Below are 13,728 nucleotides of genomic sequence, written 5' to 3'. Positions count from 1 at the left end.
AGACAGAACACAGAGTACAGTTCCAACAATCGACATGTCATTCATGTCAAATGTCAAAGTTGACAAACTAAACTTTCTAAAGAGATGTGAAAACCGGTATAAATCGGTAAAAAATATATATTGTAGCTCAGAGCAAAGAGGATTATGTCCAAGTTATTAAGGCACGGTATTTATTTTTTTAAGTAGGTAAGTAACTATATTAGTGTACCACTGCTGGGCAAAAGCCTCCATTGCTTATTCCACACGTTTCAATTATCGATAAACTGACGTCAGAAAATATATAAAAAAAAATATACCTATATGAATTTTAATATAGTTACCTACTAGGGTACTTATTTATTACATCAATTTTAAATGTGTCTTAAGACAATTCGAAAACAAAAACAGGTATATTTCGGTAAGTATTTATCTGAGTATTTATCGTTAAAAAACAAATGAAAATGTGCCAGTAACTCAGGTCTCGTTCTGTCCTGCTGAAATGAGCCTTTCTTCTTCTAAGTAGTCATCGAGTGTTCTTTGTTTAGGTTTGGAGCGTAAGGGATCAGCAAAGGACGATCGTCGATGCCAAGCTACACATATACCAGCACAATAACAAGTTAGTGTTAATGATAACACAAATCCAAGGTAAATAGAATAACGAATAAATTCTGAAAAAAAACAAATAGTTTTAAATAAATTATGACTTATATCTTTTAAACTGTGCCAAGAATGTAGGTACAGTCCATATGTACTTTAATGAATAAAAGACCTCATAACACTACAAAGTTTTGTAATTTTTCTTTATTATTTACTTAAGTACTTTCTTGTTTTATTTCAGAATGTTTAGCTGGAGCATTTGGCCCAGGTTATCCAAATTTCCACCAGCATGACATGTACTTAATACATTTGATTTTCATATTCAAACATACAACATTTACCTTGATTTAATATCTTCGATTTGGAAACTACAATCACGTTAAACTTCTTCATTTTCACTCCATCCACAACACATGAATAACATGCCTCCTCATTTTTTGTAGCATGAAGAATGTATAAAGAATTATACGGATCAATCGTGATACACGGTTCAGTTTCTGCATCAGCCATGTTATCCCTAAATAATGTAGGTAAAATACAAGACATGCTTTTTTAAAAGTAGATAGGTAGGTACGTACTAACATTGTTGACTTCATAAATATACCTAATTACCACTGAACCACAACGGCTACTTAACTACCTAACTAGAAATACGTATACTAGTTGATAGGTACTTACTTAATAAAGTAAATTACATTGTTTGCAAGTAAATTAAGTACGTCTCGAAAATCAACGTTTGCCTTGCTGACCTTAATTTGGGTAGGTACTTGAAATTTACACCCTTAATCCTTTCTAGATATGTAATTATTTGTACATCATACTATTGATTACACAACAACAACAATACCCAAAATGTCTACTTATTATACTGTGAAGGTAAATTTAATCATACCGGAATGAAGAGTTTAGTTGATCATCATTTTTGTACCATTCAACGGTTGATTCAGAACCTACTTCAGGGCAGGTTAAAATCATGTGACTATTTTCTCCAATATGTTTTGTTACTTTATACTTAAACTCGTTTTTTCTGGATACCATGAAAGTTTCAGCGACTGAAACACATTTTAACATGAACTATAGAGTCGAAGTGTTACTGGTTATGAAATAGATAGTAAATAGTAATGAAAGCTCCGAATAAAATGTTAAACAAACCTAATGTAAACTATCCGAAAATACTACTTGATTAACAAACAAGTAGGGTGAGTTGGGCAAAAGTGAATTAAAAGCTATCAAATAAAAACATTTAGAAAGTTACATTATTATAATTATTATTTAACTTACACGGATTATAAATGTTCTTTTCACACGCTTCAAGGATCTCAAAATCCGGTATATTTCGAACTATTTTGCTTACTTCTGGTAACGTTATATTCAATGATAATGATTGACACGATATATCATAATTATCTTTCAAGAAGTAATTATTCAAGTAGTTTACATAATTTGTCTTGTAACTCTACGGATTGTTGATTAGTAACTAAGTATATTTTTTTACAGTGCTTGATTTGCTTAGGATTTAGAAATGTAACGATATTTTATTTTTTTAATATACCTTTAAGCTATTATTACATTGTAAAACTTGAAGTCGACATTTCCCCGACTTCCGGCGCATCCCTTTTTGCTTGGTGTTTATTTCGCAAACAGACCACGAACTCCAAACAATTGTCAATCTAAACGTGAACCCAATATCTTGACGTAAACCAAAAAATGGTTCATTTTTTGATTTCATAAATTTATTATTAAGCGTATCTAACTTCGTTCGTTCATACTCCGTCCACTGACTTAATTTTATCTGTTTAGTAAACGGATTCTCAGGTATACCTGTAACGTAATACGTACTCATAAATCAAAAATATAGTTACTAGCAAAGATACCTAAGTACTACAGGGTGGTATATAACTTTATACTTATAAAAAAAAAGATACTATTCTGATACTGATGAGAAGTTTTTGACAGCTCGTTTTAAAAAAAGTTGTTAAAACGCCTTTTTGTCATTTGATAGATGGATGTATTGACGAGCATTTTACAAGCGTTTTGTGGGATTGTGTGATATTTTAGAGAAGTAGGTAAGTATGTGAAACTTTCAAGGATCAGTTCAAAATCAAATTAAATCTCAAATAAAATTATTATCACTGGCTGATAAATAAAAAAAACCAGCAAACTAACGCCGAATCGATGATTTTTTAAATATTTTTTTTTATAATTTGTCAGATTTTTTAAAATTAAATCATTAAGAAGATTTACTTACCATCTAGAACATAAATAATATATGTATTATCAGTAAGATTGTATCTTTTACAAACATATATACCAGAATCATCCAAATTAAAACGTTGAATATCCAACCTATGCGATGATGTCATGGATTTTTTACAATCTGTCTGATTACTTTCCATAGCCAAGTCGACTTCTTGTACACTTAAATCACTTCCCCTTTTTCTGTAGTACCACAGTTTGGCTTGGTAATCATCTTTGACATAACTACAATATAATTTATTTTAAGTGTTAAATTTAGTACTTAAATATAGTTATATATACATATTTGGTTTTAAATTTAATGATAATTACACGGTTTTCATACCATATGTTACACTCCAAACGAATAGTGGAACCTATGATAACGTCAACTATTTTAGCGATTGGCTTATTTAAATCCGTTTTTAATAATTGGTCTTGACATTCAGTGATAACAAGTATTTCTTTGCTGTTTGTATTTTTAATAACAATGGCACATAATAGTATCACTTGAAACCACAGCATGTCTGCCAATGAATAATATTGATTAATTTAAATCGTTTTCCATGAATACATTGAGCAGTTGTGTATTGCAGATTAGCCCCTAGAGTCTCTAGCTAGACTAAAGCATCCTGCATTTTGTTATTGGAGTGAAGTATTACGACGTAGTGTTTTTTTTCCTCAGTGGTATTACGACTGCTAGTTTCACTAGCGCCATCTATGATCGAACTCTTTTTTAAGCTGCGTACACACCGGGACAACGAAGGCCAACGAACGGTTTCAATCTGGACGGCTTAGCTAATGCCAATGATCGCTCGTTGGCCTGTGCCGGCGATCCGAAGCGTGGAGGCAACATCAAAGAAACCGAGCTATTTGAACAAACTCTGTTTGGACGGTCGCCGAAGGCCAACGAACGAACGCTCAGTTGAAGCAAGTGGGCGTAGCGAGTAGACATCCAATTTGATTATTACTTGGATATTTCCTCCCATTAAGATCATGCAGAAAAACAAAGAATGGAGTAACGGCGATAATAATGATGTTATCGTCGTCCATGATTAAATTGCGAATGAAAGAGACAAAAACTGGAATCAAGTGCCAACGAACGTTCGTTCGAGCACTAATTGTATTTGGACGTATTAAAGAACACCAACGAGCATGCGGAGGCCAACGCTAGCGAACGATAAATATCCTTCGTTGGCCGTTCGTTGGCCCGGTCTGTACGCAGCTTTAAACGATGCACCTTAATGTTCTATGTTCTTCGATAAAACTAGATTTTGCACATCCCTATTCAAAATATCATGTTGAATCAAATATAAGTTTTTTTAAATTAAATTTCTTCAATACTCGTTCTACAGTATATTTTTAATTCTTTTCATGAATTATTATGTGTTATTAATTATGTTATATCAAAAATTTATAAATATTATTGTATTATTTTCAAAACCATAAACTATATTGGCTTGGCGCTATCGTCTTCAAATTTGCTATTATCAACATGGCGGAAAAATCAGGAAGTAAGTTTTATTTATATTTTCATTATAAAATTTAAACTCTTGCCTTGGTTATTTTTTTTCCAACGTAGGATTTATTAATTCGTACCTCACCAAATTCTGAACAAAGAGACAGTGCAATTTTGACCTTCATAAAATTTAAATGTCGATCGCAGATTCACTGGATTCAAAATTTGAAAAAATTCAAATTTAGGTCTAACTTGTCAAGTTAGTTTTATACTTTAAAGTTATTTAATCAACGCTATTGCCACTGTATGTGATAATAAACTTATCAGGGTGGTACTTTAATCTAAATATGTGCACTTTTGAATGTATTACTATCACGCACTTCCATTTCTTACAGTGGAGGATGACGGGGACAGCAGTTCACCTAAAACACCTTGCAATATCAAGGAGGAGCCCATGGAACTTGATTTGCCTGATGAAGATGAAGCTCCTCCCGCGTTTGGGCCAGCTGCTCTTGGTCTGCACAGAGTTGGTACTAAGTTGCCGCCAAGACCTGTCCCCAGTGAGCCATTACAAAAACTCAATGCTAGAGGCATGCCTGCACGTATACGAAAGAAAAACAGATTCATATTTGTGGACGATTTTGTGAACAGTTCTCCTCCTAGACAATCTCCAAAGCGGACACCAAAGATTCTGTCTAAAACACCAAATAAGCAGTCTTCTGCAAAGAAGCAGAAGTCTCCTTCTAAAGTGCAGAGGAGTATTGACAGATATGAGGACAAGTTTGAATCTAATGGGGGCCAATCACCTGATCGTAAGTCTGGCCAACGAATTGGAATGAGACTGCGGAATCTTTTAAAATTGCCAAAAGCACATAAATGGGTATGTTTTGAATATTTCTACAGTAATATTGATAAAGCACTTTTTGATGGAGAAAATGATTTTATGATATGCCTAAAGGAATCGTTTCCCCAGTTAAATAGTAGGAAATTAACACAAATACAGTGGGCAAAAATCAGGCGAATGATGGGAAAACCAAGAAGGTGTTCACAAGCTTTTTTTGCTGAAGAAAGAAAAGAACTTGAAAGGAAAAGAAAATTAATAAGGTACATACAACAACGTAAGTCTGTTGACATTTGTGTTAAAGATTTGCCTAATGAGATACCAATGCCATTGGTAGTAGGAACCAAAGTGACAGCAAGACTGCGAAAGCCACAAGATGGCTTGTTTACTGGTTGTATAGATGCTGTTGATACATCCAATAACACCTACAGAATAACATTTGAGAGACCCAAATTGGGCACACACTCGGTACCTGATTATGAAGTCCTGTCAAATGAACCACCTGACACAATAAGTATAGCATCTATAACTCAAAAATTCAGGCCGAGATATGTAATGCAAGAAATATTTAATTTATCAAAGCCTATACCTGTTAACAACATATCTGCTGGAGATCCTATGATAGGATGTACAGGTATCACTGACAAATTAGACTCTACAATCGGAGGGTATCCATTTCAATTTCTAGAACTAATTGTTAAGTTGACTAAAATACTTAATGTGAAGAGGGGAAAAATCAACTGCTTAAAAGAGTATAATTCTATAGCAGAAAAAAGAAAATCATTTGGCTCGAAAATGCCGGAAGACTTTGAAAGGAACTATGCAAGTGTTGTCATAGATCTGGAGAAAATGAATGTGGATTTACAGGATTATATCAACCAAGTCCAGATCCACTGCCAACAAATAGCTCCTGGGCCCAGCCTGGCCGCCATGTTAGCTCCTTCACTTTTGAGGGAAAAATGTCAGGAAGAGGCTCATGTGCTTGTGGCAAAGAATAATGGTGATTCTGTAAAAAATCATGCTCTGATTGACATCATAACCGATTTGACTGCTCTTATGCTGCAAGTTAAAAGTCTGTCAGATTCAGATCAAAATGCATATGAACTAGGGGTTCTACAAGGCACAATGGAGCAAATCAAGCATAAACTAGAGCCAAGGCATCGTAAATTGTTCCAAAACAACGTAGAAATACATATGCAGAGAATACAAATGGGACTTGGACAGAACATGACATCTAGTAGTTTTATGATAAGTTCATAACATTTTGTATGTAAGAGTATAATAAGTACCTAACCATAGGGGAAATCAAACTAATGAATGAAATACATAAATTGAAGGTATTGGATTTTAAATCAAGACGAAATTGAGGAAATAACATTACTGATTACCTGCTAATAATCCTCAGTACATCTAGGTATTTTGAGAAATGCAATCCACATACTATTTGATCTACTAAAATATATCCTCGACCCAAATTAATAAAATGTTACTGTATTTTTAAATCAATTAGCATTGATTTGTACATTATATTACTGTATACCTACTAGAAACAGAATATATTGGTGTTAAATAAATTATTGAGTTTTTTTCCTAAACCTAACCGTAATGAAGCGCAGACGGGGACTATGGTCCGCCGAAGTAGATCTCTTATAAATTACAGGGATTTTTTTGTCTTTTGTGTGCGTTTCTATACGAGAGACGACCGAAAGGTGTAGTGGCCCGGGCCCGGTTTCGATCCCTGATATCTTTTGTACTCGGGTCTTATTGAAATTTAAGATATCAGCTGTCTCATAGGCTCTGCCTAGCTTGGGGTCGTCGGATAGATGTGTGTGAGATGACTAAAGTGACTGGGAGACAGTGCCTCGTCTGCGTCTGCTTTTTAATTATTTATAGCGCATCTAGCTGTTCCCGCGAGCTTCGCTTCGCCTTAAAAAGGTTTCCCGTGGGAATTCCGGGATAAAAAGTAGCCTATGTTCTTCCTCAGGGTCTAGACCATATGTACCAAATTTCATTCAAATCCGTCCAGTAGTTTAGGCGTGAAAGAGTAACAGACAGACAGACACAGTTACTTTCGCATTTATAATATTAGGATTTTATAAATTAACTTCTCCATGAAACGAGTTCAGGCTGTAGTTCAAAGAGTATTTAACATGGTGTAGTTCCCATATTCAAATTTGAAAGCAACGATCAGCTCGTTGGGACGGTACATTACATTACATCATGATAACTAAATACCTAGTTCATTGAGATCCTTTGTTCCCATCGAGTCACACATCAAACCTGTCACACTGTATACGGTTGGGAATTCTTCATGAAAAGTGTGCCATCTAGTCACAGTGTTACTCGATGGGAGTGTTACTCGTTGGGAATGATTTATTTCTGAATTCCAAACCAGCCGCTGTAACTGGATGGGAACATAAACTAGAAAATTCCCAACTGTTCTCCCGTTACTCGTTAAGATTTGTTCAGTGATGATAAATGATGATGATGCCTAACCAGTGATAGGTACTGTGACTTATACAGTGTGTTGTTTTTCGGACCCGACAAACTTTAAGGGTGGATTCTACGAGCAATTTCATCGAGAAAAAACCCCCATATGTGGGGTCAAATCTCAATATTCTAGAAATGGCGGCCATTTTAAAGTTGCTTTGAACGCTAATAAGTTTATATTTATTTATTTTTGATTACGTAATTATATTTTATCACTATCTTCATCATATTTATTTTACTTTTATATATTTATTTTATATATCAATAGTAGTATCTACATATATTTAATGTATATCTATACGAGTATATTCTTTAATGAATAAGCCACCTGTCAGACATTGGTAAATACTTTAGAATTAAATTCCTTAACAGACTACTCACGATACAGGCCTGGCCTAGTGTGAGGGTCACTGACACACTCATAGGAAATACACCACCAATATTATTTTTTGTATAAAGTTTTCTTTTTGTTACTTACTCGATTTTTTATTGTAATTCTTATGTTTTTTATTTTCTTTTGATTACCATTTCATTTTTAAGTTAAGTACAAGTTAATTTTTTTTTTAAGTTCTTAAAAGTATTAATTTTTTAAGTTTTATGTTTTAGATGTTTAATGTTTTAAGTTTCTCACCTTAGATTTTTTAGTTTAAGTATGGTGTCAATAAAGAATTTTTAATTTAATTTTTTTTTTTTTTAACTTTTTTTATGTAACTTTTAAGCAGTTGTGAATATTTTAAATGAATAGAGATGACTTTTTGCGGATAATAGCATTTTATTTCATGTCCGTAAGGCATTTAAATCTCGAGATGATTTTCTAAACGAAGAAGAAAATGTAATTTAAGTTACTTAGACCCCCACATATGGGGGTTTTTTCTCGATGATATTACTCGTAGAAACCCTTAAAGTTTGTCGGGTCCGAAAAACAACACACTGTATAAGTATTTAATATTACGATTTTTTTATTTTCGTTTCTTGAAAAAGTATGAAAATAGAAATAATTATTCCGAACAATCAAATAAGTTTTATTAAAATAGTTAACAATAAAATTATAAAATCAAAACCGAATTGTAAAATCCAATCATTTTTTTTCTATGAATGATAGATAGATACTGGGTGGGTAGTACAGCAGTAGCCACAAAATAATAGAGAAAATGAAAACTTTCATTTCCCAAATTTTGCGTGGAGGTGACTTTATGGCTGTTTGATATTTACTTATCGACTCATATCTGCTCTGCTCATGCTCTGCTTCACCATGAAGAAATAATTAGGTACTTCCGAAGTAACTACCGCAGATTAATGATGATCTGGGGCTTACACCGCGGGCGCGCCTCGGACATAGACGGAAGATGCAGATGATCTCAAAATAATGGCGAAAATTATGGGGACCAACACCGATATAGTACTTACGTGCTTATTTATTTATTTTATTCGGAAAACTTAAACTAGTTAAAACTTAATATTACTAATTTGCATAACAGCCATGTAGTAGTTATAGTTATCGCATATGGTGGAATTCAGATCCATTGGACTCTTGTATTGGCTCAAAAGACTTGATGAGGTTTCACTAGCGCCATCCCAACTAACAACGTAGCGTTAAAAAAACTCTCATATAACTTGTATAATGGTTCCATTCGAAAATTAAAGTGTTAAGACATAGCTGTATAAGAGTGTAGGAGAGTGCTCTAACTCACTTATAACCACGAAAGAGGCCCACGATTTTGAGAGTAAAGGCTTTAGAAAGTCTGTAAAACGGTGTCATTGAAGTGTTTAAGTTATAGAAAGCCTGTAGTACGGTGTCATTGAAGTGCTAAAGTTACTATAGAAGAGCGTTTAATCACTCTCAGCTAGAACTTTTACCGGTATAGTTGTAGTTGTAGAATGGTTATTTGACACCCGGACTCTTATTTGTTTGGTAAAAAAGGGTTAAGTGAGTATGTTACCGTTTTTCGAATACACTTTTACCATACAAGTTGTATGTGTTTGAAAATAATAGTGTCAACAGCAATCATACGCGACAGTATTAAAGTGACAGTATTGATTAATACTAAATAACAGTAAATATAATATATTAACTTGACTTAACATGTTTTGTGAATTGAAAATAATATGCCATTGTAATTTTACTGTAATGTATACCATATTTCCCACCTCAATTTTAATGCGCTCCGAATTTATTAAGGATTTCATATGAAACATAAGTAAATATAAAATAGACGACTCAATTTTGTATTTTTTTGTATCCTTGCTGTATGTCCATTAGTTTCATAAATCGATTGGCATGACTGGAATGACAAAATTCACTTAAATAGGTAAGTATTTTAAAGCAAAATATTGTTTATCCCAGCAATTTATAGGTTAGGTCGCCAATGCAAATGGCGAACTTACATTTAAGACATATAGACTCACCTAAGTCATCTATTACACTTTTTGAAATAGAACACCCTTAGCCAAGGGTATTATGCAGTCTTAGTCGATCCGCACAGTCTTGCTTAACACCGTTACTTTTACAGTGTACTTGCCTAACGCAATAAGCGTAAGTTAAGTTAACCTTAAAGATTAAAACTACATTGTTGAGTTTTGCAACACTGTAAGAATCTTGTCTTACTGCACTCTTGACAAAATCTCTTTTGTAACCAATTCCTGCAGTCTAAATTCAATATGACACCTAAAGATTTATATGAGTATTAAAGGAAACCATTTAACCACCATAAGTGTTAACAGGTGTCAGTGAGCACTCTTGTATAGCTTTAGGTTCTGGAAACAGTTTAAACCTATAACATCTTAATTATAATTGCTTTGACTAATACCATTTTAACACTGAAAACTGCTGTTGACACTAATTTAATTTTTTAACTCATCTTTATCGCTTTATGTTAGAACTGAGATAATTATAACACAGTTATACAGGTTAAAGTTATAAAAATAGCTGTAACTGAGGGTAAAATGTTTGTTGGGATCTACCTTAATCTCTTATTCGCTCCATCCAAAGGTTGTCTGGCAGAGATCGCTTTTAGTGATAGGACCGCCTTTTGTACCCTAATTAGGTTCATCATCTTTAGCCTATAGCAGTCCACTGCTGGACGTAGGCCTCTCCCAAAGCACTGGATGTGATATTTAGCTTTCCGCATCCAAATTAGGTTACAACTTGTATATTTTATTATTCTTTTGGGGTGTACAAATAAAGTGTATTCTATTCTATAATCGGTTTGGTCTATGGTGGAAAATTATAAATTGAAAATCCCAACAAGTTACTGTGACTTGTTGGGAATTTTTATTTTCATAGTCCCAACTAGTTACAGTGTTACAGTTGTATGTGACACGTTGGGAATGAAGGAAAAGGGTGTTTCAACGAGTAACAGAGTGTGGACTGATGGGAATTTTATACATAAAATTCCCAACGAGTAACAGTGTGACTGGTTGAGGTGTGACTGGCTGGGAACAAAGGATTGAGATGATGGCTCGACGGAGTACACTGATAAAATGGCACCTGTATGAGCGGACAATCAGTTACAGTAGGTATTATGAAAAACAATAGGTACCATTAGAAAAAAATATTTATTAATTGAAACAAATACACTACCAAAACAATTTAAATACACATTTTTCACTTTCATATTGTATTGATTCTACTTGTACATACATATACATTTCAGTACAGACTACAAAAGTGATTTCTCAAGAATGTTATAGTAAAATACCTACAGCTATAGTAATCATTTCAAAATTTTATGCTTTATATTTATCCAGAGTTTCCAATAATTCATCAGCCTCTTCAGCTGTTTTAACTCTTATCAATATTGGTGTAGGGGGTGGTTTGGAGTCAGGAGTTGGAATGCAGACCATCATTACATTATTTTTACCCATCCTCTGAGTGGGTATGGCAGAGCCAAGAACCAAGTTAACAAGTAAAGTACCCAGGTTGGTATTGGCACGAACAATAAGCTGATGTTTACCACTGTCCTCTATCTTTTTAATATACAGGGTGCCAACACCCTTATCAGCAAAGTTGCCATCTTTTTTCACAAATATTTTACAGCGTTTCTCAAAAACACTATTTTCTTCAACAACTGGGGTAAATTCCACCTTTGGTGGTGCATCTTCATCCGCATTCTCAGTTTCTTTTTCATTTGCATCAGCAGCCTTATTTATCCCAAAAGAGAAGCCACCACCTGGAGGTGTGGCAGTATTGGTTACTGGAGAAGATTTCATGCCAAAAGAGAAAGGTGTAGATGCTTGATCTCCGATAGAATTTGTGTTACTATTGAGAGTAAACAATGAACCAGCATTGGAGCTAGGTGTGATGTTGGAGAACAAATTAGAAATTGGAGGTTTAGCAGGTATGGTTGCATCATTAGTCTTTCCTGAAGAATCATTTACAGGTGTATTTGTTTCTGTTTTACTGCTTTCTTTCTTTTTGTCATCCGTATCACCACCTTCATATTCAGCCTGAATAACTTTCAAATGATTCTCATAGTCCTTGAATATTGGTGTAAGGATACACAGTGGTGTTTCTTCCACATGTTTCTTGATCCAGTCAGATACTGATTCATTCAGCCCCTTCAGTTTGGAGTAGTAGGTTAGCTTTTTTGGGTTGTCATTTTTCTTTTCTTCTTTGCTTTCTGTCTTCACAGGATTAGCTCCAAATACATTTGAAGTAGTAGTGCTTGACACAGATTGAATCTTGAATGGTGTTGAGTTGGAGTTAGTGGTGGCCGTAGAGCTTGAAGGTTTGCTGGTGGAAGTAGCCGATGTTCCAAACATTGAGGAAGATACTTGTGCAGTTGATTTAGCAGTAAAAGAAAATCCTCCGAAATTTGGGGTGTTTTGGCTTGAAGTAGGTTTGTTTGTATCTCCCACAGTGGAGTCGGCCTTTGAGGCGGTAAACAGTGAGGATGTTGTGTTGGTGGTGGGTGTGGACGCAGAGAACAAAGAACTAGTTTGTGGACTCGGAGCTCCAAATGTACTAGCAGGTGCGGGGGTTGATGCCGGGCTGCCAAATACACTGCTGCTGCTATCTCCAGTTGATTTATTACCAAAAATGCTTGATGATACTGCATTGTCTGTTTTACTTGATTCAGAACCGTTTGCCTTATTACCATTTGTTAGATTTGCCAAGAAATCAAAAGATCCGGGCTGAGTTTTGTTAAAACCTCCAAAACCACTGAACACACTCTTCTTGGGCTGAAACAATAATAAGAATAAAGATTAATTTCGAAAGCTGGCTACTATATATGAATCAAAACTATGTAGCTCACAGTCTATGTACATATGAACTATGTAGTCACAAAAGCAAGTTTCCTATGATGTGTATTACACACTGGCTATGCAATTTTAAGAAGAGATCTATCCCCAGCATTACACTTTTACTTGCGTTGTTGAAATTGAGGAAATAGTATTCAAAATTCGTACCTCATCTCCAGTTGCCAATTGCGATCTTCTTTTGGCAGTTCTGATAACACGTTTTTCAAGAACATCTTTCGGAGCTGTTTTGTAGGTTCCCATTTCTTCGTGATCGGCAGGATCATCCTGGTCCCAGTTGTCGTGGTTCAATTCAGTCGTAGCTTGCCGTTTTACAGACATGACTTCTATAATTATGTTTCCAGAAAGAGAAATCCAAAAACTCGGCAATATATTCGGTACACCACAAACGAAAAGAACTATCTTTTACACCATGTTACTGTTACTAGGACTACTATGCGTATAAATACGCAGATTAATTTAATCAAGTTAAACTTTTATAATACAGTTCTCTTCGCAAAATTTAGAAACATAAAAAGAAATCGAAATTAGTTTAAATTACATTGAAATGCGATCAAGAGGCGAGGAAAGGAGCAAGCGACCGTTTCTGACACTGACACTTGACAATGACATTACCACGACCACAGATTAAAGGATACGACGTAGCACATCACGTACGCCCGAGCCATAGACAAATATATAATCAAACCATGATGGCTCTGCAACGAACTCACAACTCCGAGTAAGGTAGCATTTTGACTAATAGTGCAGCTGCGGCCAGTTTGCAGTGGGTAGCGGACCTGTGTGTAAATCTGATGCAAGACTGCAAAAGGAAGGTTTTTTTTTAAATGAAAAGAACAACATAATATAGGTCGCTTTTGATGCTATT

At 34.6% G+C, this 13,728-nt stretch overlaps 3 protein-coding genes across 4 annotated transcripts; 1 reads left to right on the top strand and 2 right to left on the bottom strand.

Annotated features, from left to right (window-relative positions):
• Window positions 1-328: 328 nt before the first annotated feature.
• LOC105398049 lies at window positions 329-3,543 on the bottom strand. Its single transcript, XM_048624988.1, has 7 exons — window positions 3,158-3,543; window positions 2,825-3,057; window positions 2,129-2,397; window positions 1,858-2,032; window positions 1,469-1,628; window positions 918-1,093; window positions 329-647 (listed from the first exon to the last, which is right to left on the bottom strand). The coding sequence occupies exons 1-7, from the start codon at window positions 3,334-3,336 to the stop codon at window positions 454-456; spliced, it is 1,386 nt and encodes a 461-aa protein (XP_048480945.1). The 5' UTR covers window positions 3,337-3,543; the 3' UTR covers window positions 329-453.
• A 569-nt stretch (window positions 3,544-4,112) lies between these two features.
• Window positions 4,113-6,685, top strand: LOC105397983 (protein lin-9 homolog). Of its 2 annotated transcripts, none has more exons than XM_011570022.3 (2): window positions 4,113-4,325; window positions 4,666-6,685. In XM_011570022.3, exons 1-2 carry the CDS (start codon window positions 4,307-4,309, stop codon window positions 6,369-6,371), a joined length of 1,725 nt encoding a protein of 574 aa, XP_011568324.2. In that variant the 5' UTR covers window positions 4,113-4,306; the 3' UTR covers window positions 6,372-6,685. The 2 variants fall into 2 exon arrangements, with proteins under 2 accessions (XP_011568324.2, XP_011568325.2); XM_011570023.3 differs by lacking the exon at window positions 4,113-4,325 and adding an exon at window positions 4,376-4,529.
• Window positions 6,686-11,137: 4,452 nt separating this feature from the next.
• LOC105397982 (nuclear pore complex protein Nup50) lies at window positions 11,138-13,465 on the bottom strand. The gene is made up of 2 exons (XM_011570021.3): window positions 13,011-13,465; window positions 11,138-12,782 (listed from the first exon to the last, which is right to left on the bottom strand). The coding sequence occupies exons 1-2, from the start codon at window positions 13,179-13,181 to the stop codon at window positions 11,328-11,330; spliced, it is 1,626 nt and encodes a 541-aa protein (XP_011568323.3). The 5' UTR covers window positions 13,182-13,465; the 3' UTR covers window positions 11,138-11,327.
• Window positions 13,466-13,728: the final 263 nt, after the last annotated feature.

The sequence above is a fragment of the Plutella xylostella genome, chromosome 13, assembly GCF_932276165.1.
Source record: "Plutella xylostella chromosome 13, ilPluXylo3.1, whole genome shotgun sequence".
NCBI classification, from domain to species: domain Eukaryota; kingdom Metazoa; phylum Arthropoda; class Insecta; order Lepidoptera; family Plutellidae; genus Plutella; species Plutella xylostella.
The sequence above is the reverse complement of the archived record's forward strand: the minus strand, read 5'-3'. Positions and strand labels throughout refer to the sequence as shown.

Excerpts from the sequence above, each read along its gene's own strand:
- LOC105398049 (XM_048624988.1), bottom strand. The coding sequence starts at position 3,336 with ATGCTGTGGTTTCAAGTGATACTATTATGTGCCATTGTTATTAAAAAT. Across the intron at positions 3,058-3,157 it reads CGTTTGGAGTGTAACATATG|TTATGTCAAAGATGATTACC; the intron begins GTATGAAAACCG and ends ATTATATTGTAG. Across the intron at positions 648-917 it reads ATCGAAGATATTAAATCAAG|AATTTATTCGTTATTCTATT; the intron begins GTAAATGTTGTA and ends GTTTTTTTTCAG.
- LOC105397982 (XM_011570021.3), bottom strand. The coding sequence starts at position 13,181 with ATGTCTGTAAAACGGCAAGCTACGACTGAATTGAACCACGACAACTGG. Across the intron at positions 12,783-13,010 it reads AATTGGCAACTGGAGATGAG|CCCAAGAAGAGTGTGTTCAG; the intron begins GTACGAATTTTG and ends TTATTGTTTCAG.